Below are 26,460 nucleotides of genomic sequence, written 5' to 3' on the forward strand. Positions count from 1 at the left end.
AAAATATTGATTCTCAAAACTTATCCACCCAGATGAATGATTTTAAACGTCGACTTTGCGCTCAATTTCAGTAATTTTACATCAATAAACCGTTTCCATGTTGTTGACTGTGTTAACTGAATTACTTTTAAAATGTTTATGAAAAAATACCGCGAAGAACAAGGATGTAGAAGTAAATAATTAATTTTATGTTAGAGGAGTTTAAATCATAACAACAAAGGCGACTTTTCTATTTAAGTTTTGATTTCTAACATGTTTACAAGAATACAAAGAGAAGCTGTTAACTGACAGCATCCCTTTGTTTCAATGTTTTATGTGTATCCATGCTGTTGGAAACCTTGATAGAAATCAAAATATAGTCGTCTTTCTTGTATTGACGACGTCGACTATCCATCGCAGTAAAAAACGTGCATAATGTTTCCAGTCAAATTAAATGATATTCTAGTGGTTATATTACTATTTATAGTAAAAAAGTTGAAAGAAACAGAAAACACACAAAACTTAAGTCAATAATATATTTAGTGAAAATTTTGTATTGACATGTAGCACACAGTTTTGATTGCAAATATATATCATCACATCGAGATTCTTGGGAACAAGAAATAAAGAGATTGTTGGGAACAAGAAATATTGGGATTGTTGGGAACAAGAAATAAAGAAATTTCTGGGGAATAAGAAGTATTGCGATTGTTTGGAACAAGAAATAATGGGATTATTGGGAACAAGAAATAATGGGATTATTGGGAAAAAGAAATTCTGGATTTCTTGGAAACAAGAAATAAAGGGATTGTTGGGAACAAGAAATAATTGGATTATTGGGAATAAGAAATTTTGGAATTCTTGGAAACAAGAAAAAAGCTATTGTTGGGAACAATAAATAACGGGATTGTTGGGTCCAAGAAATAAAGGGATTGTTGGGATTAAGAAATAAAGGGATTGTTAGGAACAAGAAATAAAGATATTGTTGGGAGCAAGAAATAAAGGGATTGTTGGGAACAAGAAATAAAAATTCTTGGCCGCAAGGAATAAAGAACATGTTGGGAACCCGAAATATGGACACTTTTATAAACAAAAATAAAAGGGATTATTGGGAACAAGAAATAATGGGATTGTATGAAGAATTTATCCCGAATTTAGAATTTTTGATTAATAGTCGGGAAGTAAAAGAGCGAACCAATTAGGTGGTTTTTTTAGGATTCATTCTCTCCCATCTTAAAAACTTTAAAGATTTGTTACTCACCAAATATTTTTCAGAGAGAAGCGAGAAAGTGGTTAACTAACATATTATAATTTAACTAAATATCATCGAGATTAAACAGTGTCTCGAAAACACATTTTTTTAGATTTTCCCAAATTTCTTGACTTTACAGATTAGACAGATAAAGGTGCAGTAATTGTTTCATTTTCGTTTACTCGGTTTTTATTATGGGATGCTATGAAAGTACAAAATAGGGTTTTCCTAAATTAAGATTGAGAATTAAAAAACATAACACATGACCCGAATTATCTAAAAGAATGGTAGGAACAAAATTGTCAATACTGCAAAATAAACCAAGACAAACATTTCAGGTTAGGATGTTGGAATTGAAAAATGTCTTTTCAGAGTTATTTGTGATTTTACCAAAATACAGAGTTTCGTTATCAAATTTATTTTTTCCCTAGTTTTTTCTCTACATTTCTTTTCTAGTTATTAACTTTTAGTTTTGTTTAAAAATTATTGTTTTGTCTCAAAACTTCCCAGGGTCAAATATGATGTGGGACACCCTGAATATAACAGATTAATAAAATCAAGTCAATTTATGAAAAGAAACAATCTTTACTTCCTAAACAAGGAGAATAAAACTATGTTAACAAATGGTATTTTTCGGGTTATGGGTATCATGTGCACATAGTCTTCAGTGAATAAAGAATTTTTCTAAACTAAAGTTGTTATTCAACTGACTAAATTGATGGATAGAAAATTTGCGCATCCGTTGCAATTCTTTAAATTTTTTATACCCCCCCCCCCCCTGCAATAGATTCATCATTTTTCTACAGTATTAAGCATTTTATAATAGAATTATGTTGTATCAGAAAAAATATTTGCAGAGAGAAGAATCTAATAAAGTATAAAATATACATTTTCTAAGGCACAAGGCAAGGCACAGTGTTGAATAATAATATTTGTACAACAAATCAAGATTGTCCAGAGGTCCTGGAAGACGTACATTTCATGTAAACAACTGTACAAGCTATGTACAATTTTAGCACACCGGTTCAACACATTGTTATAATTATGGCAAAGGTGCAAGGTCGGCCACAACAAATTGTAATTTTACCATATAAATCTCCATCGCGCAATCGCGTTTCATAGTTTACAATCTAATGAAATAGTTGCCCCTTTCATTTAACAACATTTTCGGGGTTTACAAATTGTTTTGGTTATGGATTACAATTTGTTTGGTGCTTTTACCGCGAAGCATATTTGTGGTATAATTTAAAAACTGTTGCGGCATACACTACCCCACCCCCTTCGTCGGATTGGCACTAGATAAATATAAATAGATAAAAGATTTCGGTTTTCATACAATTTTTTACATTTCGTTGAAAAGAATTGTTCGTATCAAAGGGACTGTAGTCTGTAGACATTATTTTAGGGGTTATTTTCATTTGTGGGTTTCCATATAAAGTGACATAAAGATTTCTTTCTATTTCTATAGGAACACTTTTAAAGCTATAAAAATGTCATCTTTTACATTAAATCAGATAATGGTTTAAAAGGTACCCTAGTGAATCTGACATGCCTGTCACTAAATAGAGTCACTTAAAATTAAACAAGAAGTTGCTAGTTTTGCATTAACAATGTAAGAAATTGTTTTTAAAAAATTCTCAAAATATATAGTACTCTAGAAATCGTTAAACCTACATTTAAAGGGACTGTAGACGTAGTTCCAAGTGATCCTCCATGGCAAAGATGACAATGCACGATTCACAACGGTACTCTTGAAACCTTTATCTGATCAATAATGTGGATTACATTGTCGTTTTTCTAGGTTTAAACGTGTTCAATTCTGATCATTCCTATAAGTTTTCCTGCAGTAGAATGCGCAAGTCCCTTTTGTAGAGAAACCACAATTAAAATTATCAGTTTTCAACATTATAAACATTCTTAACATTTAAGTATACCATTAAGAATCGGACATTGCCTTGTTTGCATGGAGGGTCAGTGGTGACTTGAAATTACGCTACAATCCCTTAATAGAGAACTTTTTGTCACAATAGCTCCACAAGGTTCAAGTTTCAGTATCTAATAAATATGTGAAGTTAAAAGTTGACTTGACAGAAAGAAAATAGTTTTATTTTCTCTTGAAATAGGTTCGTAGCTTGATCCCTTAACTTTAGTGGGTCAATAAGGGCAGAGGTGTACACAGAGGAGGGGCCCCCCTTGATCAGTAAAATCTGTGGTTTAAGACCCCAACGGGTTACCGAACCTTGAGGAAAAATTAAAGCCCACCCTCCCTGGAAAAATTCCTGTGTACGCCCCTGAATTAGGGTAACTTTTACTTCGAGAGAAAACTGTCTTTTTCAATTAATGTAATAAAAAGCTGCCAAATATCTGGTTAGTTGCTTCCTTCTAGTAAATTAGCTTTCAAATGCTATATTTGAAGGGAAAGCTGCGCGAAATTTCAAGCGATCCTTATGTAAAGATGGTAATGCCCGATTTAAAACGATGCCCTTAAAACCTTTGTCTGATCAAGTATGAATTAGATATCAATTTATTTGTCTATTTAAACTTGATTGACTAGCGCATTTCTTGCTTATAATAAGTAATGAAGAAACTCGCAGAAATAAAAACTTTCGAGTCAGAAAAACAACAATATCTTCCACGTTTTTGATTAGATTTTAAGGTTTCAAGGATACCGTTGTAAATCGGGATGTGTCATCTTTACACGGAGAGTCACTTGAAATTACGCTTACAGTCCCTTTTATTAGGGATGCTTACAATTTACTTTAAATGTTTTCTGTAATTTCTGGGTGGAGTATAAATAACTGCAGTACAATTATTTTGTAAACAAAGATAATGGGGTTCATAGTGTATTCTTCATGGCTTATATGATGTTACTTGAGAAAGCCAACTTCGTTCTACTTTAGCAGAATTTCTGTAAAAGATGCCGTTTTCGTATGTTAGTAAGATAGATTTTAAATATTTTTCTTCAGAAAAGAAGCTCTATACGTGACAGTAAGCAGCTCCTTGTTAGACTTGGTCACTCTCAGCTGCTTCCCGTTTATTTGAGTAGATTAGCTGCTGCTGTCACATCCCAATCAGAATTCATCAAGGAAATCTAAACAAATATGAATTTAAATAAATAGTATTGGTTTCACTTGTCATTTTATATTACACCAAGTCTATGGGGAAGATTTTTACTAATTATAATTAAATTTCAACTAGCAGCAAAGTTCTCCTTTTTCTGAATACTCTTGAAACCTTAATCTGATAAAAATGTGATGATAACGTCTGCCTCGATGTTTATTTTTGTGAATTTCTCCATTGTTTCTTGTAAGAAAGAAATGCGCAATTCACTTTCGCAAAACCACAAATGAAAGTAAACAGTTAAAAAAACATAGATATCTAATTGATACTTTTAAGGGTCCTGTTGAAAATCGAGCATTATAATCTTTGCAGGGGGGAGTCACTTTAAAAATATTTTTTTTCTCTCCCAAAATCAGTGATGAAAATCACTAATGAATTGTTGCGCTAAAATAATTTGGGAAGAGGAGAAGATAGAGTTTAAGAAAATAACATGTTAAAGCCTGCACAATGTCGCCCCTCCCCTGCAAGTATGGAACGGGGCGTTTTTCCAAGAAAATTTACAATAGAGAGAACATATTTCATTATCCTAGAATTGAGGAAGAGGAAAACTATGAAAAATGTCCAATATATCAATGTCCGCAGAGAGAACATATCTTTCCACTTCCTTCTTCTCAAGTAAAAGTACCCATAATATGACTAGAGGGATATGCAGTATTATCTATATATATATATATATATATAGATAAAGTAGTAATCTCTGTTTGTTTGTTTGGGTGTTTTATTATAACTCAGAAATCCCTTGACCGATTTGTCTCAAATTAAGATAGAGGAACTCGGGAGAACCACGGAAACATTCTTAGCTAGGTTTTGAGTCTAAATTGAGTGGGTATAAGGGAAAAATAGCCAAAATCGTAATTTCAGATCAAGCCCAGGTAAATGGTAAACTATGAGTAATCTGGGCGACGCTAGATTCCCAAGCTAGTTTTTTAACAAACAAAAATGGAAAGATAACATTACCAAGAAGAAATGAAGGTTCAATTATATTTTCTTTAAATATAAAACCACCCATTCCCCCAAAATTACAATTTACTTTTTGTTCTTTTTGTTCCTAATATCCAACATTAACAACTTTTTTTACTACAAAATAAATAAAGAAACTGTTACTAATTTTTTTTTCAATATTTTTACATTCCTGAAAATTTTGAAAGATCAAAAAGTAAAGTGTATTAACTACACCAATTATAATATTGATCAAATATTAGTTTTTACGTTTGGTTCTTTTAGTTTAGACACTTTTATTGTAAAACATGATAAACCAACTACTTTTATTGTATTTCGTATTTTCAATTTAATTTCATTTCCGGAAAAGTGTCAAACTGCTTTCAGCACTCAAAACACTTATTGATTTGTTTCAACAAATTTTATCATTTCTATCCTTTTTTCAGACTTTAAATGTACAATCCCTTTAAGGAGAATATTACGTGTACAATCCCTTTAAGGAAAATATTACGTGTACAATCCCTTTAAGGAAAATATTACGTGTACAATTCCTTTAAGGAAAATATTACGTGTACAATCCCTTTAAGGAGAATATTACGTGTACAATCCCTTTAAGGAAAATATTACGTGTACAATCCCTTTAAGGAAAATATTCCTACCTTAAGTTGAGTCAATGACACCCCTGGTTGTATTTGAAGTCCTTTCAGCTTGACAATCTTTATTGCCTGAATTCAGTTTTTCAAAATTAATAAAAGGGTTTTTAATAATTATTACTTTTTAAAACTATTTTTCCTAATACAAACGCTTTCAATTAAAGTACTTTTTTCAAAATAATTTCCAACATTTTTTTAAATTCTGTTTTCCAAATTCTTCTATATGGGTTAAAAAGGGTTAAAAATTGTATTTTTATTTGCATTTTTCCTGATAAAAAAGCTTTCAATAAAATCATTTTCATGTTAACAATTTCTGAAACTTATTTTTTTAAATGATTTTTTATGACTAAAAAACAAACAACATAATATTATAAATATGTGATTATTTTTGTCAAACTCTAAAAGTAGGGATGAGTTTTTCTAGAATTTTTTTATACGTAAAAATAGTTTTTATTTCACAGGGATTCTAAAATTCACCGCCGTAAGATAATAAAACGGAAGAAAATAATCGAAAAATAAAAACAATTTATAAACTTAACACTGTCCTGATGTGGTAAAATAGATAAATTCGAACATTGGAGATGTGTCGAGTGTTCGTTTTTTCTAAATGCAATTTTGATATTTAAATTTAAGACGAATGCAATTATCTATAAATGCTAATACGGGTTTCCGATTTTTTCTTATATTGTAAAAAAATATTTTTTTTAAAGTATTCAACAGGTTATTCGTGGCCAACCCGTTTTCATATTTTAAATAGACTTATGGTGTAAATGAATTCATTGAAAACGTGAATTTTTAATTAAGTGATTTCATAATAAACTCTGCTTAAAATGGTAAGAGGCTGATGTATGGAAGCAAAAAAAATGCAAAAATGAATTCCCAAAACAATTTATTTCTTGAGAAAAGTTCTAGTCCATACGGGGCATGTAAAATTGTCAGGGGAAGGGGGAAAAATACATTTTTTGAAATACTTACAAGGATCATCTAAAAGTCGAATTTTCTAATTCTTATATCTTTGTAACCTGATGGCATTGACTTAAATATTTCAATTATAGTCAATTATAGTCAAAGTAACCATCAGGTTGCAAAGATAGGGATTAGAAAATTAAAGTTTGATACGAATGTTCATTTTCTTAGAAAACTTAGATGTTCCAATTTGAGGGAGGGGGGGGGGGGGGAATGTACTTTTTGAAAAAAACGTAAAATTTTATTATTTTGATAAAATGTTACAAATGTTCACCTTGTGAATATTCCAATCTGTTATCTGTAGAGCTGCCACACAATCCTGTTTATCACAGGAAACCCCACCTAGCACCTTGCTCATTATTCGAACCTAAGATTAAAGGGACTGTAGACGTAATTTCAAGTGACCTTTTTTAGAGTGATATGTCCGATTCACATCAGATATCTATCTTTTTTCCTTTAAAAAATAAATTATTTTTAATAATGGGTTCTCTACAAAGTGACAGAAAACAGAAATGATCAGATACATGTTGAAAGTTAATTGTCACTTGAAATTACAAAGGCACTTTTTTATAACCCTTCATCTCTCTGATGGTGTGCAATATTGATATATCAAAAATGTTGGCTTTTTCATTTCGTTTTATCTAATTATAATGTCACCAGAACCCCACCACTCAGGCTGATTGATGCATTCTGTATCAAAGGTTTATATTTTTCATAATTACCCCCCCCCCAGAGGAGGGGGGGATATGCTTTTTGATGATTTGTGCATTGCATGGGGAGAAAAAATGAAAAATTTGACATGAGAAGGCAAGTTTCCTAAAAACTCTTTTAAATCCTCCTAAAAATCTCTTGCTCTATTTACTATGGTATATACAAGGCTGAGTAGGTTGTTAGAGTTAATAGAATAAGTTCCTTGCAATACGTCACAATAATATTGTGTGCACAAGCCCTGCCCCCCCCCCTCATAACTGTTTTATAGTTTTTGTTTAAGTTATATCCCCCCTGCCGCCCCCCTCTCCCCCCATAAATCAAAAGTATGATTATTGTGTTCAATCCTTATGTTTATTTATGTTTTATTTAGTTGTTTCGAATGGCTCTTGGCACAAACAGATTTTGCTCGCTGCACTGAGCCCGTTGATGTTCAAAATTTATCATGTAAAAATTTCTGTAAATTATGTACACCTAAAAACTATTAATATTATTATTATCCTACCTCATCACTTTCAATCCCTCTCCTGTTTCTAAACCTGGACTCAGGAGACTGATCGAAGTAGGCATTCTCAAGCCGACTACCTCGTCCAGTACCATAATTAGTCTCTCCTAACCGGGACTGACTATCTAATGATACTACAGGACTGCTGTTGCTTTGAGATTCTTGCATGTTATCCAGAGCATCCATGTTGTACGCTATTTCTTCCTCAAAAGCATCATTGTAAGTTTCAAAATTTGTCATGGCGGGTTGGGAAATGGATCTGGAGGGTTTAGCTCTGACAGGAGGAGGAGGTTCAGGTTCAGAATCAATTTCAACTCTTCTCAACATACTGGCCGCAGCGCCGCTAGGGATAATTAAAGGGTTCTTTCTGACATGACGTTTCCCGGTAGTAACAGAGCTTTTCCGTTCCTTGGGAGGGAGAGGAAGAGGGTTGGTAACCTCGTCGCAGGGAGAAGGATCGATTTGAGAACCTTTCGGTAGAGTAAATACAGACGCGGAGGGGGGTAGAGACAGACGATGAAAACTCTGAGAGGGACTCGGAGTACTACTCACGTCCTGCTGTTTATCTCCTTCAATCAGAGCTTTGTACGCATCCCTGGCTGTCGGAGTGATTTGAGAATGTAAATCTATTCTAGAGTTTACCTCGTCGGTAAAATGTCTGGTAGGAGAGGAGGATTTATGCTTATTGTGAACTGGGAACTTAAACGTAAACTTTTTAGAAGGAGAATTCGGAGTTATCGGTGAAACCTGAGGAGAGGCGTTAAACATATCGTCGGTGCATCGTTTGTCGAGATCGTGCATTGATTTGCTGGCAATCTGGTTTGCCATGAGTATTGCGTTTTCCAGGGTTTTCTCATCGCTCGCCTTAATCGGTCGCACGAAGGCGGCCTTTTTCCCCTTGTGCCGCCGGGATAGAGTTAGAGTGGTGACTTTATCCGCGAGTTTATGACAAGATTCAACTATTCCATGGAGGCCGTGATGCTCCTCTTCCGCAGGTTTGGTCTCATCTTTGTTCATCTTCAAGGTGTCGTAATTCTCGAGCTCACTGAACACCTCGTCGAGAAGACTAGGCCCAAGATCAAGAGGAGCACCGAAAGCTTCATTCTCCTCGTCGCTGATTGACTGGTACTGGTGAGTAGGATCCTCTTTCTCTGGTTTCCGAAGGTATCCGATAGCGTGTCCCATCCTGGGCTGGACAGGTTTCTCCATGATTGGCTTTGCACTGGTTGCGGAGAGAAGAGGAGCGGAATCGGATACGTCACTGTCTCCTTTACTCCAGCTAGGGAACCCATTATCACTGCCAGTTGATGGAAGACGACCTCCGATGGTTAGGTTGCCATTTGTTCCCGGCATAAAGTTGACATCTCCGAAGAAGCATCCGTCAGGACCTATGTGTCCCGTATGCTGAACAGTTCCTGTCGGAGCACTAATCATATCTCTGCTAATCTTCCTCCTGCTTCCTCTATCCTTACTACTCCGTGTTCCTGCTCTCTGAAATATCCCGGGCTGTTCGTTAGGAGCACTGCTCCACTGTGGAACTACTCCAGTACTCGGAAGGGTACCTAGATACGTGATTGTATGAGAAGGGATGAACCAACCAACCTTCCCTTGACAATTAACTCCGCTCCACAGGTTTCCAGCACCATGATTCTGCTTCCCGTGTTTATCTAGGACCGTGAGCACGTCTCCGACATTGTATAGCAGTAGACCAGACCCTCCTCCAGGTACTATAACCTGAACCTGCTCAGGTCTAGCATCCTCAAGCATTCCGACCAGCTGGGCAAAGGTTGGCCGGTCATCAGGTTTATGTCTCCATGTAGACTGCATGATGTTGTAGTGATCACGAGGACAGTGAACCGGTTGTTCTAACCTCTGTCCTCCGCCGGGTTCGTCAATAGTCTCGAGGATTTGGTGACCTAAACAAACCAATTCTTAGTAAAAAGAAACTGATTACTTTCCTCATAACACCAATCTTTTATCATTCTATAAACAACGAGAAGAATTAAAACTATGTAGACTAATTTGAACCAATTTTCTTCAATTTAAACCGGCACACAAGAGAAGTGGTTCAACTACGTCTTCACAGTTCAACTACGTCTCCATAGTTCAACTACTTCTCGCCATGCCTGAACCTTTCATATTTCAAACTTTCATTTCTGTCGGATTAAATCGTCATAGTTTGAAATATCGAAAGGGTACATAAACAGGTTGCTAAGATATAGGAATTGAAGAATTACAATTTTGGGCGAGTGGTCATGAATTCCACAAACAAATCTTTTTAAGTTTGTTTTTGGCATTGCTTGAAATTGTGTATTAAATGTAACAGCTGCCCATGACTGATAGCCGTAGAGAAAAAAAAACCTTTTTTAATGAAATAGAAAAAATATGTTTTTTTTAAAGGGGGGAGGGAAATGATTTTTCAAGAAAATATATACCTACTGAGAAAGAATTACCTGTCAGCGCTGCCCAGGGTTGGAAGCCGTAGCTGAACATTTCCCACATCGTTACCCCGAACGCCCAGACGTCGCTGGCACTGGTGAACTTGAGAAAGTTGATGCACTCCGGCGCACACCACGCGATCGGTAACTTTAGGTTCACGTTGAAGTTTGTCTGATAGTAATCCTTTCCAACCCCAAGGGCGCGGGATAATCCGAAATCCGAGATTTTCACCAAATTTTTGGAAAACACGAGAATGTTTCGCGCTGCGAGGTCGCGATGGATAAGTCTATTAGCCTCGAGATAAAGCATGCCTTGACAGATTTGCTGGCTCAGCTCGGCAAGGCAGGAGACAGTGAATGTGCTGCGTAGACTCGGCTCCTTTAAACACTCGAGCAAGGAGCGGAGCGGGGCCAGCTCTGTGATTAGCATGATCTGAGCGGAGTCCAGAACTACTCCGTAGAGTCGTACAATGTTGTTGTGATCAATGGTTTGCATGATTTCGTATTCCTTCATAAACTCTACTGTGTTGTTCTGCATACGCTTTTTACTAAAATAAAAATTATATCAATGCTTTATATAAATTAAAATAATTTTGATGGTTAGATTTGCATGCTTGTATTGTTCACAAAATTAGTATTTCCAGTGTAATATATATATAGTAATAAATCCCTTATTTGTAAACCTGAACATACCTATATATTATCTATACCCTAACAACGTTCATTAATATCGGTCCATATCATTAACATGTATTATAATACCCAAAATATGAATTAGTTGGACATAAACCGTTCCTTAATTACGTTTAGACACATATCAATTCTCGTGTAGAAAGCATAGAGTCCGCTCAAGTTGTATCTGTACGATAAATACTAAGAAATATTATAGCTGGATTGATAAAGACTACTTGGTATTATTATAGATTATTGAGCTCTAGAGAGAGTTGTATCTGGAATGATAGATACTGACGAATACAGAGTTTGTATCTGGATTGATAGATACTGACGAATACAGAGGTTGTATCTGGATTGATAGATATGATAGATACTGACGAATACAGAGGTTGTATCTGGAATGATAGATACTGACGAATACAGAGTTTGTATCTGGATTGATAGATACTGCCAAATACAGAGTTTGTATCTGGATTGATAGATACTGACGAATACAGAGGTTGTATCTGGATTGATAGATACTGACGAATACAGAGATTGTATCTGGATTGACACTGACTTAAAAGAAATTATTGGAGTAAGGCATTTGATACACAAGAAAAAAAATATCTGTATTATCAAACTTAGGAGGGGGTGTAACTCTACATACTACCATATTAACCAATAAAAACAAAATGGAAGTCAAATTTACTATTTTTTGCATTGTAAATCCTGCTGTGTACTTTTGATTGTTTTAGCGAATATAGTTCGAAGGTGGAAATTAATAAACAGCAAAAAGTAGCTGAACTAAGTATGGATAATTTAACTAAATCTTTAGTGTGACTAAGACTTCACAAAAGAAGAAGTTTAAAAAAAAACATACTTCTCCTTAAACAATAACCATCCTACTCAATAAACATAGTTCCGTGTATTTTTGTTTATCCCTTATACCTCAGACATTTGACAGCAACCTGATGTCTCATTCCATCTTCATCTGTCCAGACTCCCTGCTGAACAACTCCAAACTCCCCCTGCCCGAGCTCCTTGTACACGTTGATGGAGTCCGCCTGGATGATGTGCTGGGAAGGGACCTTGTTTCAGGGGTTCATTTCAAATTTTGGGTAAGATTAAATGAACTATGATATTATTTGTGACATATTTTATGGTTGTAGATATTTTGTATTAAGATACTCTTTAGGGAAGATATTTTGGTTTAAGAATAAGATTTTATGGACAAAGAACCTATCTGTGGCCGATTTCATGGCCTAATTAACTATTTGTGGCAGATTTGTTATTTAATTAAAGAAAATTGGAGTGGCTGCTGATTTGAGAAAAACCTACATCTGATCTATAGCAGACCACACATGAAAAAATCAAGATATTCTCAACATTCCTAGATGGAAGTTTCAAGTAAAATTACAATGGTTATTCCTGGCCCTGGGCAGTCCCACCCCTCAGCACTCCCCATACCGATACGCCTGGGGTCGTCTGTTTAGTCCGCTTTTAAGGCATGTTCTATTTATGAACCCTGGATGTAAGCGTACCCGGATGCAGGGTTACCAGAACCCGTAGTATTCTGTAGCCCTAGGTCAACAGATAGTATGGACTAAGAACAAATTTGTTGCCGATTCTATGGACTTTACGGGATTGTTTGCGAACATTGATATTTAATTCATATTTGATCAGACAAAACTTTTGAGGGTACCGTTGTGAACTAGGCGTTGCAATTATTGCATGGAGACTGGAGAGTCACTTGAAATTACGTTAACTGTTCCTTTAAGATACTATTTTTGGTAGATTGTATGTGTCTAAATGTTAGATATGTTGGGTTTATGAAGCGTACACTAAAACAAGGTTGACCCCAATTAATCCTAGAATAAACCCTGCCTTGATGGATCCCTTGAGGGACATATTCTCCTCCCCCAGCAGGAACTCATCCTTCACCTCCTCACGTCGACCCAACAACTTCCTAAACACACATCACATGAACTAGACAAACAACTTCTAAGAGAAATAATCTTGGAATATAATTCAATAGGCTTATAGAGCGCTTCCAATAAACAATTTTAGCTTTGATTTTCCAGTCAAAATTTGTTCCGGGCAAAATATTTTCAACTTTTACCATCAATAAACTTTCCCCAGGGTCATGTGAGTTTACAATCATTTGGGCTTGATCGGTTCAGCAGTTTCAACATTTATTGGAGACAAGAAAACAAACAGAGAGAAACAAACAAATAAAATTTAATTTATCTTAATCAAGACAATTATTTTTTTCAGCCAATAATGTTTTCCATAGGAAAAGTTTACTTTTATTATAATGAGCAAGTAATTTTAAAAATTCTACACTAACAGATGAAAAAAACGACAACACTTTCCCAATTTATGCTCAAGCATATTTAAACTATAAAGATAACGTAACCATCGCAGTTATATAAACTGTTACATTTTAGCACGTGTGCTATAAAGTTTTGATTGGGTACTGGATTTTCTCCAAACAATTTAGGATATTTCCAAAATATTTTTTTAATAAAAATACAAATTTAATTTCTTCATTCATAAAAAGCTTATTTTATCTAGAAATAGCCATTGCAAAAAGACAAGTACACAATATTTCATAAAATTACCTATTAAACTATTATTTTTGCACGACGTGCTTGAACTTAAATTTTCACTGTATTGAGAAGGTCTTTTTTATATTATATTTTGTCATGTATATATAAAGAGAAAATTTCTGTCCAAAAACTTTATTACACTGCGAACCAAAATAATAGTGGTATAAATAGTTATTACAGTCCCTTTAAATAAAAATAGCATCTTTACCTGATTTTGCTTGCATAGTTTCCAGGACAGTATTTATTAAAATATGTTTTAAGTCTCCGTGTTTCAGGTTTAGACATCCCGATGTTGGCAAGGTCGTCGTCAGTAACATATTTAAGCTGGCCAACATTATGTACCTAGAGAGATAAAGTATGATTCAAACTGTCAAAAATTATATACCTAGAGAGATAAAATACGCTTTAAGCTGTCTAAAATTATGAAATAAGAGAGATAAAGTAAGCTTTAAGCTGTCCAACATTATGTACCTAGAGAGATAAAGTAAGCTGAAAGATGACCAACATTATGTACCTAGAGAGATAAAGTAAAATTTAAGCTGTCTAACATTATGTACCTAGAAAGATAAAGTAAAATTTAAGCTGTCTAACATTATGTACCTAGAAAGATAAAGTACAATTTAAGCTGTCTAACATTATGTACCTAGAAAGATAAAGTACAGTTTAAGCTATCCAGCATTATGTACCTAGAGAAATAAAGTACGCTTTAAGCTGTCTAAAATTATGAAATTAGAGAGATAAAGTAAGCTTTAAGCTGTCTAATATTATGAACCCAAAGATATAAAGTAAGCAAGGAGTCAAAAGTTTTACGTTAAGTTACAGGAGTATATATTATTTTAAATCTTTCCCTCTTTTAAAATTTTTTTCCCAAAAAAATTGGTTTTGTATTCTATTCGCCAATTTGTGGAGCATGAATGATTTATTCGGGAAAAATAAATACAGGAAGCACTGAGAATTTGAGAAATTTTAATTGGATGGATTTCTAATGTCATTTCATTTTAAGAAGAAAAAACAATAAAAAATTCTTACCTGTAAAACATTATTGAGTTCAGTATAGTATTGAATTAGTTCGGCATCTTGTAAAAACTCATAAAGCCCAGGGGTATTTTTTATCGACATTTCCAACCATCTGAAAACATTAATATCAAGCAAGATAAGAACTTTTCAAATATCTTAGAGGAGGGGTCCCGCCGTAAAGAGGGGGGGGCCTCAGCAATCGGTGTAGGCCTGAAAACCGTTAAGTAAAGGGGTAGGTGCTTAGCCCCAAAATACGCCTCCGTGGAGGGTTACTTGAAATGTGTATTTCTTTTATCTGACATTTTAATATTTATGTTTATTTAGTGAACCCCGTGTCCGGAGTCACCTTAAGAATGTGTACGCCACCCTGACAATGTCCGTCATGGCATCTGTAAGTAATCTCTATATATATATATACATATATATATATATATATATCAAGCTGTAATCTCTGTTTGTTTATTTGTATGTCCGATCATAACATATGGACCCCTGACCTTGACCAATTAAACTAAAATTTTGATTGATTAATTCAGTAAAACCACGGAAATGTTCTTAGTCTAATATGCTGTTAGCCTTAACTGCAGCAGAAGCACACTGTTTTGTTGGTTTCAAGTCCTCTTGAATGATTACTCCTACATCTTAATATCGATTATTTCTGCAGAGAAAGGTTAGCTTCAGACCATTAAAAGGCCGAACGCTGCAGAGAGGAAAAGGCTTGCGGGCCGAGCGCTACTGAAAAGACAGTGTGCCGATCACCGCAGCTCGGATGGGACAAGGAACCATATACTGCGACCGTGCAATTTCTATATTTTGAGAATCAATCATTCTCACCCACGCCCAGAGACATCTTTATAACCGTGGAAATTCCTTTTAAACATATTATTAGACACAAAATATGGATTAAGTAATAAATAGGTATACAAAATTACCCTAGAACATATCAATCTCAACGAGTTCAAGACAGCTAAAAAGCTAAATAATTACTGATATAAAAAATTTGATTGATTAATTAAATTGTAACGTATTATCAACTGAATACCCTCAGGAAATTCCGGTTTTTAACGATTAAATAACATTCTGAAATACGACTTATTTCCCACATGTTAATTTGAGTACTTTGAATACTTAATTTCATAACAAACTAAGCTCAAAGTTCATTTAATGTTTTAAAGAGTTTTTTATTTAATTTAGCTGGGAATTGCCGCAACTAGTTCCAAAGTTATAAATAAGTTTTGAATGCCATTAATTATGCGGTAAGAAGGTTTCGTGATTATCTAATTTTGTCACAAAATAGCTCCGTTTTGAGACGTGGGAGTACTTCGAGAAAAATTACGATTCCAAGTTCCAAGCAAGAAAAAACCGACACAGGACCCTGAGATATGAACAAAAAATTATTACTATTAATTCTACACAAACTACAAACAACTTCAGAAAAAGTAAATTACTAAAAAATTAATCGATTCCGTCATGAATGTACAGGGTGTCCCACGAAACATGACAATAGGAAGACGACTTGAAAGTCGTCTTTGGTATTTGAATTTATTTGTGACATTTAGTCTACTATCTACTATAACATGTATGATTCTTGAAACAATTATCACATAATTCTCCTAGCCCTGGCATTTCCAAAAAGTGGTCTGCGTTTTTTGTGCTTTCAATATTACCTGAGATATAAAGAGTTTGGTTCAGATTTCAATTTTGTTAAATAAAAGCAAAATTGTNTTTATTAGACCAGCCAGACTTCTTCTAAAATTAGGTTGACAAATAAACGCAGCAAATTATATCAAAAATCAAGACGACATGTTTCGTCATGTTTCGTGGGACACCCTGTACCACCAGGAAAAGTTGTAGTGAATGATGACATTTGATCTTGAACGAAAACAAACAAAAAACGTAAAAAAATTTAAAAATCCATTAAAAAATATGTCTTGAAAAAAGTGATGTCAATTATGTTGCTTAAGTGATGTCATTTAATTAATTAAGCGATTCATCCTTGCAGTAACGTCTCTTGTCTTATGGCGTATACGCCCTTGAAAATTGGATTTAAGGTATTAACTGTCACAATGAAGTCTGGATAATAGTTCTTCAAAAAATCATCAGGACACCCTGGATTTACAACAATCAATATATTTACATGTTTTAAGCAACTTCCTGTAATAATCTAATATTCACGCAACCTAACTGCTGTAGAAACACATCGCCGCGAGTCGTCTTCAAAAAATATCCCGACCTCTATAATTTTCTAATAACACGTCATTATAAACAAGATAAGAGCTATTTTATAATCTGGAATTTCAAGTGCGTAGATTCTAGAAAATTCCGAATTTCGTCGGAAAATTCTCTTTAAATTTAGCGTTTTTATGAGTGAGTGAACGCGTTTTAAAGTTAAACTGTTGACAAAATACAATATTTAATTATTAATTGGTGTTTATTTTTAACATTTGTTTTGGCAGCCATAATTCTAACACAAATTTAAATATTATAAGAGTGATCGTGTTAGCTATTAACAATTGTTGAATTTGACCGCATGATTCTAGTCTAGAAATTTTCTAATTTTTGATTTAACATTTTTTCAGATTTACAACAACGATAGAAATGGCGGCTACCGTCGATAATTTTCTTAATTCTTTCAACACTAAGTTGTAAGTATACCCAATATACTTAACGTAGAGATTTAAAATAAATTTTGAGTCCAGAGTTTATGCCAAAAAAACGGCCTATTCACAATGGAAGCATTGAAATATGTATCTAGGTGTAAACCTGGGGTCTGTCCTTGTGAATGAGGTAAAAGCTAGTTTATTTATTAAGTGATATCTTGGCAACCCATTTATGCCTGGACACCAAACTTTATTTTCCCACTCGATTAAGAATTTTTGAACAATAATAATGAACATTTCCAATTCAAATTTGAGGCAAATCGGTTGATCAAGGAATTCATGAGCTATAATCGGACATGCAAACGAAATATTTAAAAACCTACATTAATATATGTTATGGAAATATTCTAGAGGTTGTGGGAATATTTCACCCCAAATTCTAAAAATATAGGTTGCGGGAATATTTACCCCAAAATTCTAAATACAAAGGTCACATTTATTATTTATGTTTCGAATTAACTTGTGGTTTATTTTAAAAAATTTGAGGAACAAAAATCTTAAAGCAAATTCATTGAAAAATTGGTGTTTAGGCCACTGGAGCATATGTTCACCTGTTCACTGATATGCTCCGGGGAGGAGGGATTGTATTCTCTCTACTTGGAGCTGGGTTAGCTCTAGGACTCTTCTTCACTCCAGACAATGGAAAGAATAGGTTAGTGATAATCATAGAGGTTTGTATTTTATTCATAAATAGTCACCCCAATGCGCATCTAGGGTTCTTTAAAAAAATTGTACACTTGTATTTTCTTCAAAAGTCAAAAGATACGAGTGCGTGCAAGATTTAATTAAATAGCTAAATTTAATTAATTAATTAATAATTTAATTTTCAAACGAGTTGGAGTTTCCGTTTTCAATTCATTACTATACCCCCAGACCCAACAGCACCCCATACGCTTTAATAAAATCTGTGCGTACCTTTAATTCTAAATTTTATTTAAAAAAAGATAGCTGCGTTTTTTTGCAGATTTTTCAATTTCATGTTTGAACAATGAATGAGGATACATTGTTTAGACATGTTTTGGGGTTAAAAATAAATAATTGAATTTAATCTGGTCAAGCCAATTTACTGTTTTTAATAGTTTAAAAAAACTTTTTTTACTAAAAAAGTCAGTCATTTAAGGGGGGGTTGAACTTTATTTTGTGAAACTCATGATTTACTTTTGTTGTTTTATTAGACCAGCCAGACTTGGAATGCTCCTGGGGTTTGCTTTCCTAACTGGACTCGGCCTCGGCCCTCTTCTCGACCTCGCGATCATGATGAACCCCAGCATCGTCCCCTCAGCCCTCATGCTGACCTGCATGGTGTTCGCCTGTTTCTCCGGCGCGGCTCTGTTTGCTCCGGACGGGAAGTATCTGTATCTGGGTGGATCTCTGCTCTCTGGACTCTCAACTCTGTTTTTCCTCGGACTCCTCAACATCTTCTTCAGATCTCAGCTACTGTTCCAGGTTAGATATTACAGGGACTGTTGACGCAAATTTTAACTGACCTTCCATTTATCGAGTTGGAGGTCTGATTCACAACGGTACCATTATAAGCTTTGTCTGATAAAGCACGAATGTGATATCCACGTTTATCTTTTTGAAAATTGATAAATCTTTAATTGTGAATTGGGTCTCCTACATGGCCCTTCTTACATGAAGGGTCACTTGAAATTAAATCGACAGTCCATATAAAAGGGGTTCGACAATTTTCGTATCGGATTTTTTGCGGTTAGATTTATGAGAAATTACTTGGCCGGGAAAAAGCATAAAATATTATTAAGCTTGAATTTTTTTTTTTTTGCTAAGTTTTAATGTTTTAGAATAAAACCAAAAAGAAAACAAAATAAAATAAAAATTCCTACCATTATACAATTTTGTGGAAAAATTATAATTTAAAGCTTTTCCTTGGCTGAGGATTAATTTGAAATTGATTTTGAAATTATGTTAAAATATTTCCGAAGGCACTTGTGAGAGAAATACATGTTGGACTTCATTTCTGATAACAAATCTCGTCATTTTTCTAGTATTTTTCCTACTTCTTTATACATAGTTTTATATTTTTACATCATTTTTTTAGATGAAAAATTTAAACTCTAATAAATTCTTGAATATTTAGGCTCATCTGTATCTCGGCCTAGCAATCTTCTGCGGATTTATCATGTTTGATACTCAAGTCATCATTGAGAAGGTAAGATATTGGCCCCTTTTTTAAGGTTTTATTCGCTGAATTGGGGGGGAACAGCCTGTGTTACCTGTTGTACCCATAGGTTTCCTCAAAAAAATTCAGGTTTTTGGCTAGCTGGGGAAAGCTTGAGGGGATTAAAGGTCCGGCAGTGGAACGGGTATTGGGACGGTGCTTCCCATACCTGGCAGCGGTCTGGGGGGTTCACGTTGGGGTCTCATACATATTCCATTTCCTTATGTACCTTATGGCAAACATATAAATATATATATGAGCAAAGCAAAGGGCTTTATTATATAGATATAGATATTCAGAGAGTATCCTTTGGAACCCATCGTATAGATTATGCATTTAAATAGTTTGCACATTTCTTCAATAGGAAAATTACAGAGATATAGGAAAATATAATGGTGGCTTTTTATATTTTTGACAAAGAAATGTCTCATTTTGTTAAAATGGTTATCCATACAAAATTTACCATTTGTGGACTGTTATTTTATTTAAAGTCTCTTCCCCTTTATTCTTTGAAATGTCAAATATATATGAAATGTCCTGTCCATAAAATGTCTTGATATCTTTGAAATGTCTAATGTCTCTAAAATGTCCTGTCCATGAAATGTCTAATACCTATGAAATGTCCCGTACACGAAATGTCCTGTCCATGAAATGTCTAATCTATATAACACAAGACATTCGTATATATATATATATATATATATATATATATATGTTGTCTATAGCCGGCCAAACGGCTTGACCGATTAGGAATGGATGGCTGGGGGTTGTTATAGGCTAAAAAATCCACGGGCAACGCCGGGCCCTTCAGCTAGTATCTTTTCAATGTCCCGTCCATGAAATGCCTAATATCTATAAAATTTCCTGTCCATAAAATGCCCTATATCTTTCAAATGTCATATTTCTTTAAAATGTCCAATTCTGTATTATATCATTTCTATGAAATGTCCCAATAAATTATCGCCTAAAATTTTAAAAGGGGTTAAACTTTAAAATATTAGGCTCGTCGTGGAGACAAGGACTTCATTGCTCACTCCCTGGACCTCTTCATCGACTTCATTCAGATTTTCAGGAAGGTTCTTATCATCCTCATGCAGAAGGTCAGTTTTTTATATATACTTTGTCTTGCAGGGGTATATATTTTCATTAAATAGACTTAGGTGTAATTTCAAATGACTCTCCATGCAAAGATGGCATTGCCCGATTTACAGCGGTACCCTTCATAGCCTAATCTGATGAGAAGTTACCGTCGTTTTTCTGACTCGAAAAGTGTTAATTTATGCGAGTTTCTCTATTGCTTCTTATAAACAAGAAATGCGCAAGTCACTTCCGCAGAGAAACCGCAAATGAAAATTAACAGTTTAAAGAAACATATACATTGATATTAATTCATACTTGATCAGACAAAGTTTACAATGGTACAGTTATAAATCGGACATTCCCATCTTTTCATGGAGGGTCACTTGAACTTACGCTTACAGTCCCTTTAAAATCGAACATAATTTTTTTTGTAAATGATATTTAGGTTGAAATAAAATTTGGGTAAAAAGCATAATAAAATAATATAAAAACTCTTATGCTTACCTTTGTCATCTATACATTTTTCAAATGTGGTCTAACCCCGCCATCTTCTTTGAAAATGGCATATATTGTATATTGAAATAATTGGTTGTTTTTTTTTATTAATAAAATTTTAATATACGTCGGAGCTACGTCAATAGCATTCAAATTTATCGTAAAATTAATTTTCTTTTTTTTACAATTCTAAAGCTAATCTGTTTTTTTGTTTAATATTCTTTTTATTTTTTTGTTCTGAAAAGACAGAATTAATATTATGATCGCATCCTAAAATAACAACTTTTTACAAAATTTGAATTAAATTTCTTGTTTGCAATCCTAGAAGACTAACAAGGTTTGACGTTTATTTCTTTATTCACAATTCAACAAGATGAGTATATGACGAATCATCTGTTTTAGATAGTTTGCACCCTTTTTTATTTATTGGGGTCATTTTGATTACCTAATTTTTTTTCACTCTAAAACCGTATCAATTTACAATAATATTTTAAATTCAGTGGGTTATTTATTATGATTCAGATAAGAGGTTCAATTATGCAAATTAGTTAAGTATAATTATGAAACATCCAACAATTACTTTATTTGACTTCTATCAGTTTTAGCATATCTAAAAGTTAATTTTTTATCCAAATCATATCTGTTAAATTTATTTTGCCCTATTAAATTTTTTTGCATGCATTTTAAATCCTTTTTCAAGGGAAAGCTTATACTTTTTATTTTTGGTCCCCTTTAAACAAATATTTCTGGATCACGTGAAAGATACCGTCACTCTAGTTGACAAGTGTTTAATTCTTAAATATCCTGGATTGTTTCGAAAGTCATAGATATCCGGAATTCACCTCGTTAAAAGAAGCCCAATTAAATGGAAAACCTTAAAGCTTTTAAGAGTACCATTGTGAATCGGACATGCCATTCTGTACTTGAAATATCTTCAACTATCCCTTTAACCAGTGTTCTGTTTCAGGAGGAGAGCAAGGACAAGAAGAAGCGTTGAATCAGATAAAAGTGGCTGCGTGAGATTTTATTATTATCTTGAGTGTTACCTAAATAATCTCACGCCAGCAATCGGAAACATTCCTCTAATTTATTTATTCACTCGGAGTTTCGGAACTTCAGAAATTCGAACTAATGAACTTTTGGAATTGCGGAAATTCAAACTTATGGAGTTTCGGGATTTTTAAAGTTCTATTTCTCAAAAATTGAACAAAGGGTTTCAAAATTCCAGGATTTCCGATTAACTCAAGAGTTTCGCAATTCTAGAAATGCTCTGTTTTGCGATTTCGGAGTTCCGACATTGCAAAAATTTAAATTGTCACTCTCAAGTATCAGTCCACGAAAATTATGTCGTAAATCTACTTATTTTTCTGTGTATTTTTGTAATTGGAGTAAAAAACAGAATAAACGATTATATATGTAATAATATTTAAAATACTTGCCTTTAAACAAAGAAGGATAATGAAGTGTCAAAATTTGCCATAACAGTTAATCCAACAGATGGTATGTATCCGCCTCCGATAAGTTTTTGTCGTAACGAGGCTCAGTGATTCAGAATTAGGAAAAAGGCCTAAAATCACTATTTATAGTCGAGGTTTTGTTAAATTCATGGTAAAAATTTATACAACTATGATAATTCCAAGTTTTATAACGGGGTCATTTTCTTTCATCGGCCAAAAATGAGCAACTATAGAAGTGACTGGAATATCAGGTTCAACCCGACCGGAATAATACCGGGTTTAGTTATTCAACACGACCGGACCAGGAGAACATTATGTTCAATTATTCAACACAGCCCGGAAAATATCAGGTCCAGTTATTGAAACTAACCCGTAAAATATCATGGTCATAGGTTAATCAAGTTTTATTTTTTTATTTTTTATTAATTTTTTGACACAGCTATAATAATTGCATTTTTGTATTATTTATAACTACATCAAAATGCTTGAAAAGCCATTAAGGTTTAAGGTTCGTGACATATTGTTATGAATCTATGTCACATTAAAGGGTTAGATTTATCATCAAACATCTGTCTTTTCAATCCCTGAAAAGTCAATTACTAAGACATTTAAAGAAAATTAGTTCAAAAAAGTATAATAAAACGACTGACCGCATTTGGAAATGCCACCGGGTGGATTTTTTAGCTTTTGTTTTTAAAATCTTGCACGTGAAAGCAGGTTGACGAATGAATGTAAAAGTAGGTTGACTAATTAATCTAAAAGTAGGGTTACGAATGAATGTGAAAGCAGGTTGGCGAATGATTGTAAAAGTTGGTTGACGAATGAATGTAAAAGTAGGTTGACGAGTGAATGTATAAGTAGGTTGACAAATCAATGTAAAAGTAGGTTGTCGAATGAATGTAAAATTAGGTTGACGAATAAATGCATAAGTAGGTTGACGAATGATTGCCAAAAATTGTTTTAACTATCAAGACAACCTATCTCAATCTTCTTATTTCCTGGGACCTATGCATACGAATAAGATTTTTTTTGGTCCCGAAAATATTTGATGCATCCAATGCCTTCACATAAAGGAATCTCATTTTATATCTTTATAAATACTTTCTTTCTTTGTTTGTTTGTTTGTGAAAACGGCTAAACCAATCAGACCCAAATTTTAGTGGGGTCTCGCATGTTCACCGGAAAGGTTTGGATTTTCAAAATTCAACAAAACTGCCTGAAAAAAACGATTTTTCCAAATCGCCCAAAAATATGATAAATTCGTGAAAGAGAAACTGCCGCAGTTATAGCACCAATCAAAAGTTTAAAAGTCTAGTAATGATTAAAAATAATAAGAATCTTTTTTTTTAAAAGGGCTGATAACACTTGCCTCAAACTCTAAATTAATACTTAAATGTCTGCAACCTTTGAAATACTAAAGAAGAACTATCAGGTTGCAAAGATAAAGGGGTTAAAAAATGGGTTAAGAGTTTGAGGAAAGTGTTTGTTTACAATTCCTTTCCTTTAAAAGCTGCAAGTGTGATCATTTATCAGTAAATAACAAATTAACAAACATTTATTCTCTATTTCATACAATAATTAATAAATAATTATTGCCAACAATTCAAACACTTAATACTTTAAGTTTTCACAGTACTGGGTAAAAATTTTCACTTCCCTACAAAACAGTTTTATAACACATATTTTTTTGGAAGAAGTAATATACAAGACAAAACCATATTACATTAATTATTATTACTATCAATTGTAATATTCGTTCATCTTGTCTTGTATTTTTACAGTTGTTTCTCAAATCATCCTTGCTAAAGCTGCCAAACTCATCACTTAATAATATTATTTTTAACCCCAAACCAGCTCAATCTCTGAACAATTGATACTCAATTTCAGAAACAAAAAAGTATCAATTTACGAAAAAGCCTTTGGCATAGCTCACAACCTTATCATCTAATAACACTAATAAAACTGGTAATACGAAAGTGTATATTCTGACAACACTAGACAACAGACTGATAGAGCTATCACTACTATCCTTATCATACCGCATGAGTATTTTAACTAGAACCATAATTCCAAATAAGCTCATGACAAAGGTAACAGTTGAAGATCTGAGAAGGAAGTCCTTCATTGGTTTATAAACCAATTTCCACTGAACTTCAGAGCGAGGCTTCAGTGCCTTTGATTCCTTTGATTCTTTCTCCTCCCTTGAATTGACTGTAAATTGCAAAGGTGGAAGAGAATGTCTGCGCCTCGCCGTCCTTCGAACATTGAGTAACATATGATACTGTTTACCCTCACTGCCTGTTAATTTAGTTGGTCTAATAATGTCTATATTTCTTTGATTGTTACATTCTGTAACGTTGTTGGTTAAATGTAATGCAGGCATCCCTGTTTCCACTGAAACCTCTGTTCTGGGTAAAGATGACTGTTGAAAGGTAGGTACCTTTTCAATGGCGTCCAACGCATCAATGCACCTGTCTAAATTAGATTGCTGAAGAGAGCCACGTGGTCCAGTGCACTTTACTGATTCGATCTTTTCTACAGCTGATGTTGGAAGGGGGGACTGGACACTTGTATGTGACACTGGCTCATTATTAACTTCATCAAAAGAATGTATTGCAGTTACTTTTTTTATTTCATGCCCAATATCTTTTGAACATGTCATGGTACCAGCTTGGATAGAAACTTCATCTCTCAGAATAGCTAATTCTTCCTCTTTTTCTGTGTTGTCCATTTCTATAGCCACTGAACTCAGCAAATCAGATAGTCGGACAACAGCCACCATTTCTTTGCTCTCTGAAGCTTTTCCAGGAGAGGCAGAATAATGATGTACCAATTCGTTTTCTTTATCACCGACTGTATCTAAACTCTTTAAAGCAGTAAGTTGTGTAGAAGAATATTCTGCGGTGTTTTGTAGAGAATTTGAGTCCAGTGAAACTGATTGTACAACATGGGGGTCTTCAGTCCTCGTTACTTCTAAGGACTTAACAGCTAATGGTTTGTTACTTATGGGTTGAGTCAGGATAGCTGCCTTAGATGAAAGAGATCTTTTAAGATTAGTTCTTCTTTGCTGGTTTGAACTGACATTTTTCCTTAGTAACCTTTTTTTTCTGGGTGTCTTCAGAGCTGGTGCAGTTTTTTTGGCTTTCTTAAATGATCTGACAAAATAGATGACAATTTTGATACCCTCAAGCAAAGCTGATATGAATATCATTGCTCCAATTATTTTAATCTCCGCACATTCTGAACCTGTAGACTTGTCATGAGAAGAATACTTTGGGAAATCTGTTCCAGAAGTAGTGCTAGAATAGGACTGATTTGACATTTGGAAAGATATGTTGATTTCTTCTCTCATGAAGGAAACAGTAGGAGTCTCATAATTGTTAGAGTGAATCAGGAGGCATCTTATATGATTGATTAAGAAATCTGAGACAACTACAGACGTGATAAACATTGCTGAAAGTCGTAGATATAGCTTCTGGTTGATGCCTTGATAGAAACCAGGACTAGCAATAAGAACAAGACGAGCTCCAGACATTGTCAACAGTGAAGCACATACACAGCATCCTATTGGTCTGTTATTTAGCACATAGTTGGCTATTTCCAGATGCCCCGAGTAGAATGAGTTTAAACTTGTATGTGCCAAGTTGGTAACTATTCTTAGAATAGAAAAATGGACAATGGATAACTCTTCCATGAACAGGAACTGAATACCGAGCCCTCCGAGTAAGGTTTTCTGATTGGCAGTT

At 34.1% G+C, this 26,460-nt stretch overlaps 2 protein-coding genes across 2 annotated transcripts; one reads left to right on the forward strand and one right to left on the reverse strand.

Moving 5' to 3' along the window:
• Positions 1–501: 501 nt before the first annotated feature.
• Positions 502–14,951, reverse strand: LOC111712870 (tyrosine-protein kinase PR2). Its single transcript, XM_023487615.1, has 10 exons — positions 14,856–14,951; positions 14,035–14,168; positions 13,102–13,183; positions 12,166–12,305; positions 10,576–11,108; positions 8,123–10,038; positions 7,184–7,276; positions 5,950–6,015; positions 3,958–4,322; positions 502–3,653 (listed from the first exon to the last, which is right to left on the reverse strand). Exons 1-9 carry the CDS (start codon positions 14,943–14,945, stop codon positions 4,266–4,268), a joined length of 3,111 nt encoding a protein of 1,036 aa, XP_023343383.1. The 5' UTR covers positions 14,946–14,951; the 3' UTR covers positions 502–3,653; positions 3,958–4,265.
• Positions 14,952–15,159: 208 nt separating this feature from the next.
• On the forward strand, positions 15,160–22,677 carry LOC111712871 (probable Bax inhibitor 1; the record flags this gene model as incomplete). The annotated part of the gene is made up of 7 exons (XM_023487616.1): positions 15,160–15,234; positions 18,034–18,155; positions 18,679–18,949; positions 19,602–19,673; positions 20,684–20,782; positions 21,583–21,594; positions 22,225–22,677. Coding segments are annotated over 7 exons (681 nt in total), but the record flags the coding sequence as incomplete, so codon positions are not given.
• Between the last annotated feature and the right edge of the window lie 3,783 nt (positions 22,678–26,460).

The sequence above is a fragment of the Eurytemora carolleeae genome, unplaced genomic scaffold, assembly GCF_000591075.1.
Source record: "Eurytemora carolleeae unplaced genomic scaffold, Eaff_2.0 scaffold1339, whole genome shotgun sequence".
Taxonomy (NCBI): Eukaryota; Metazoa; Arthropoda; class Copepoda; order Calanoida; family Temoridae; genus Eurytemora; species Eurytemora carolleeae.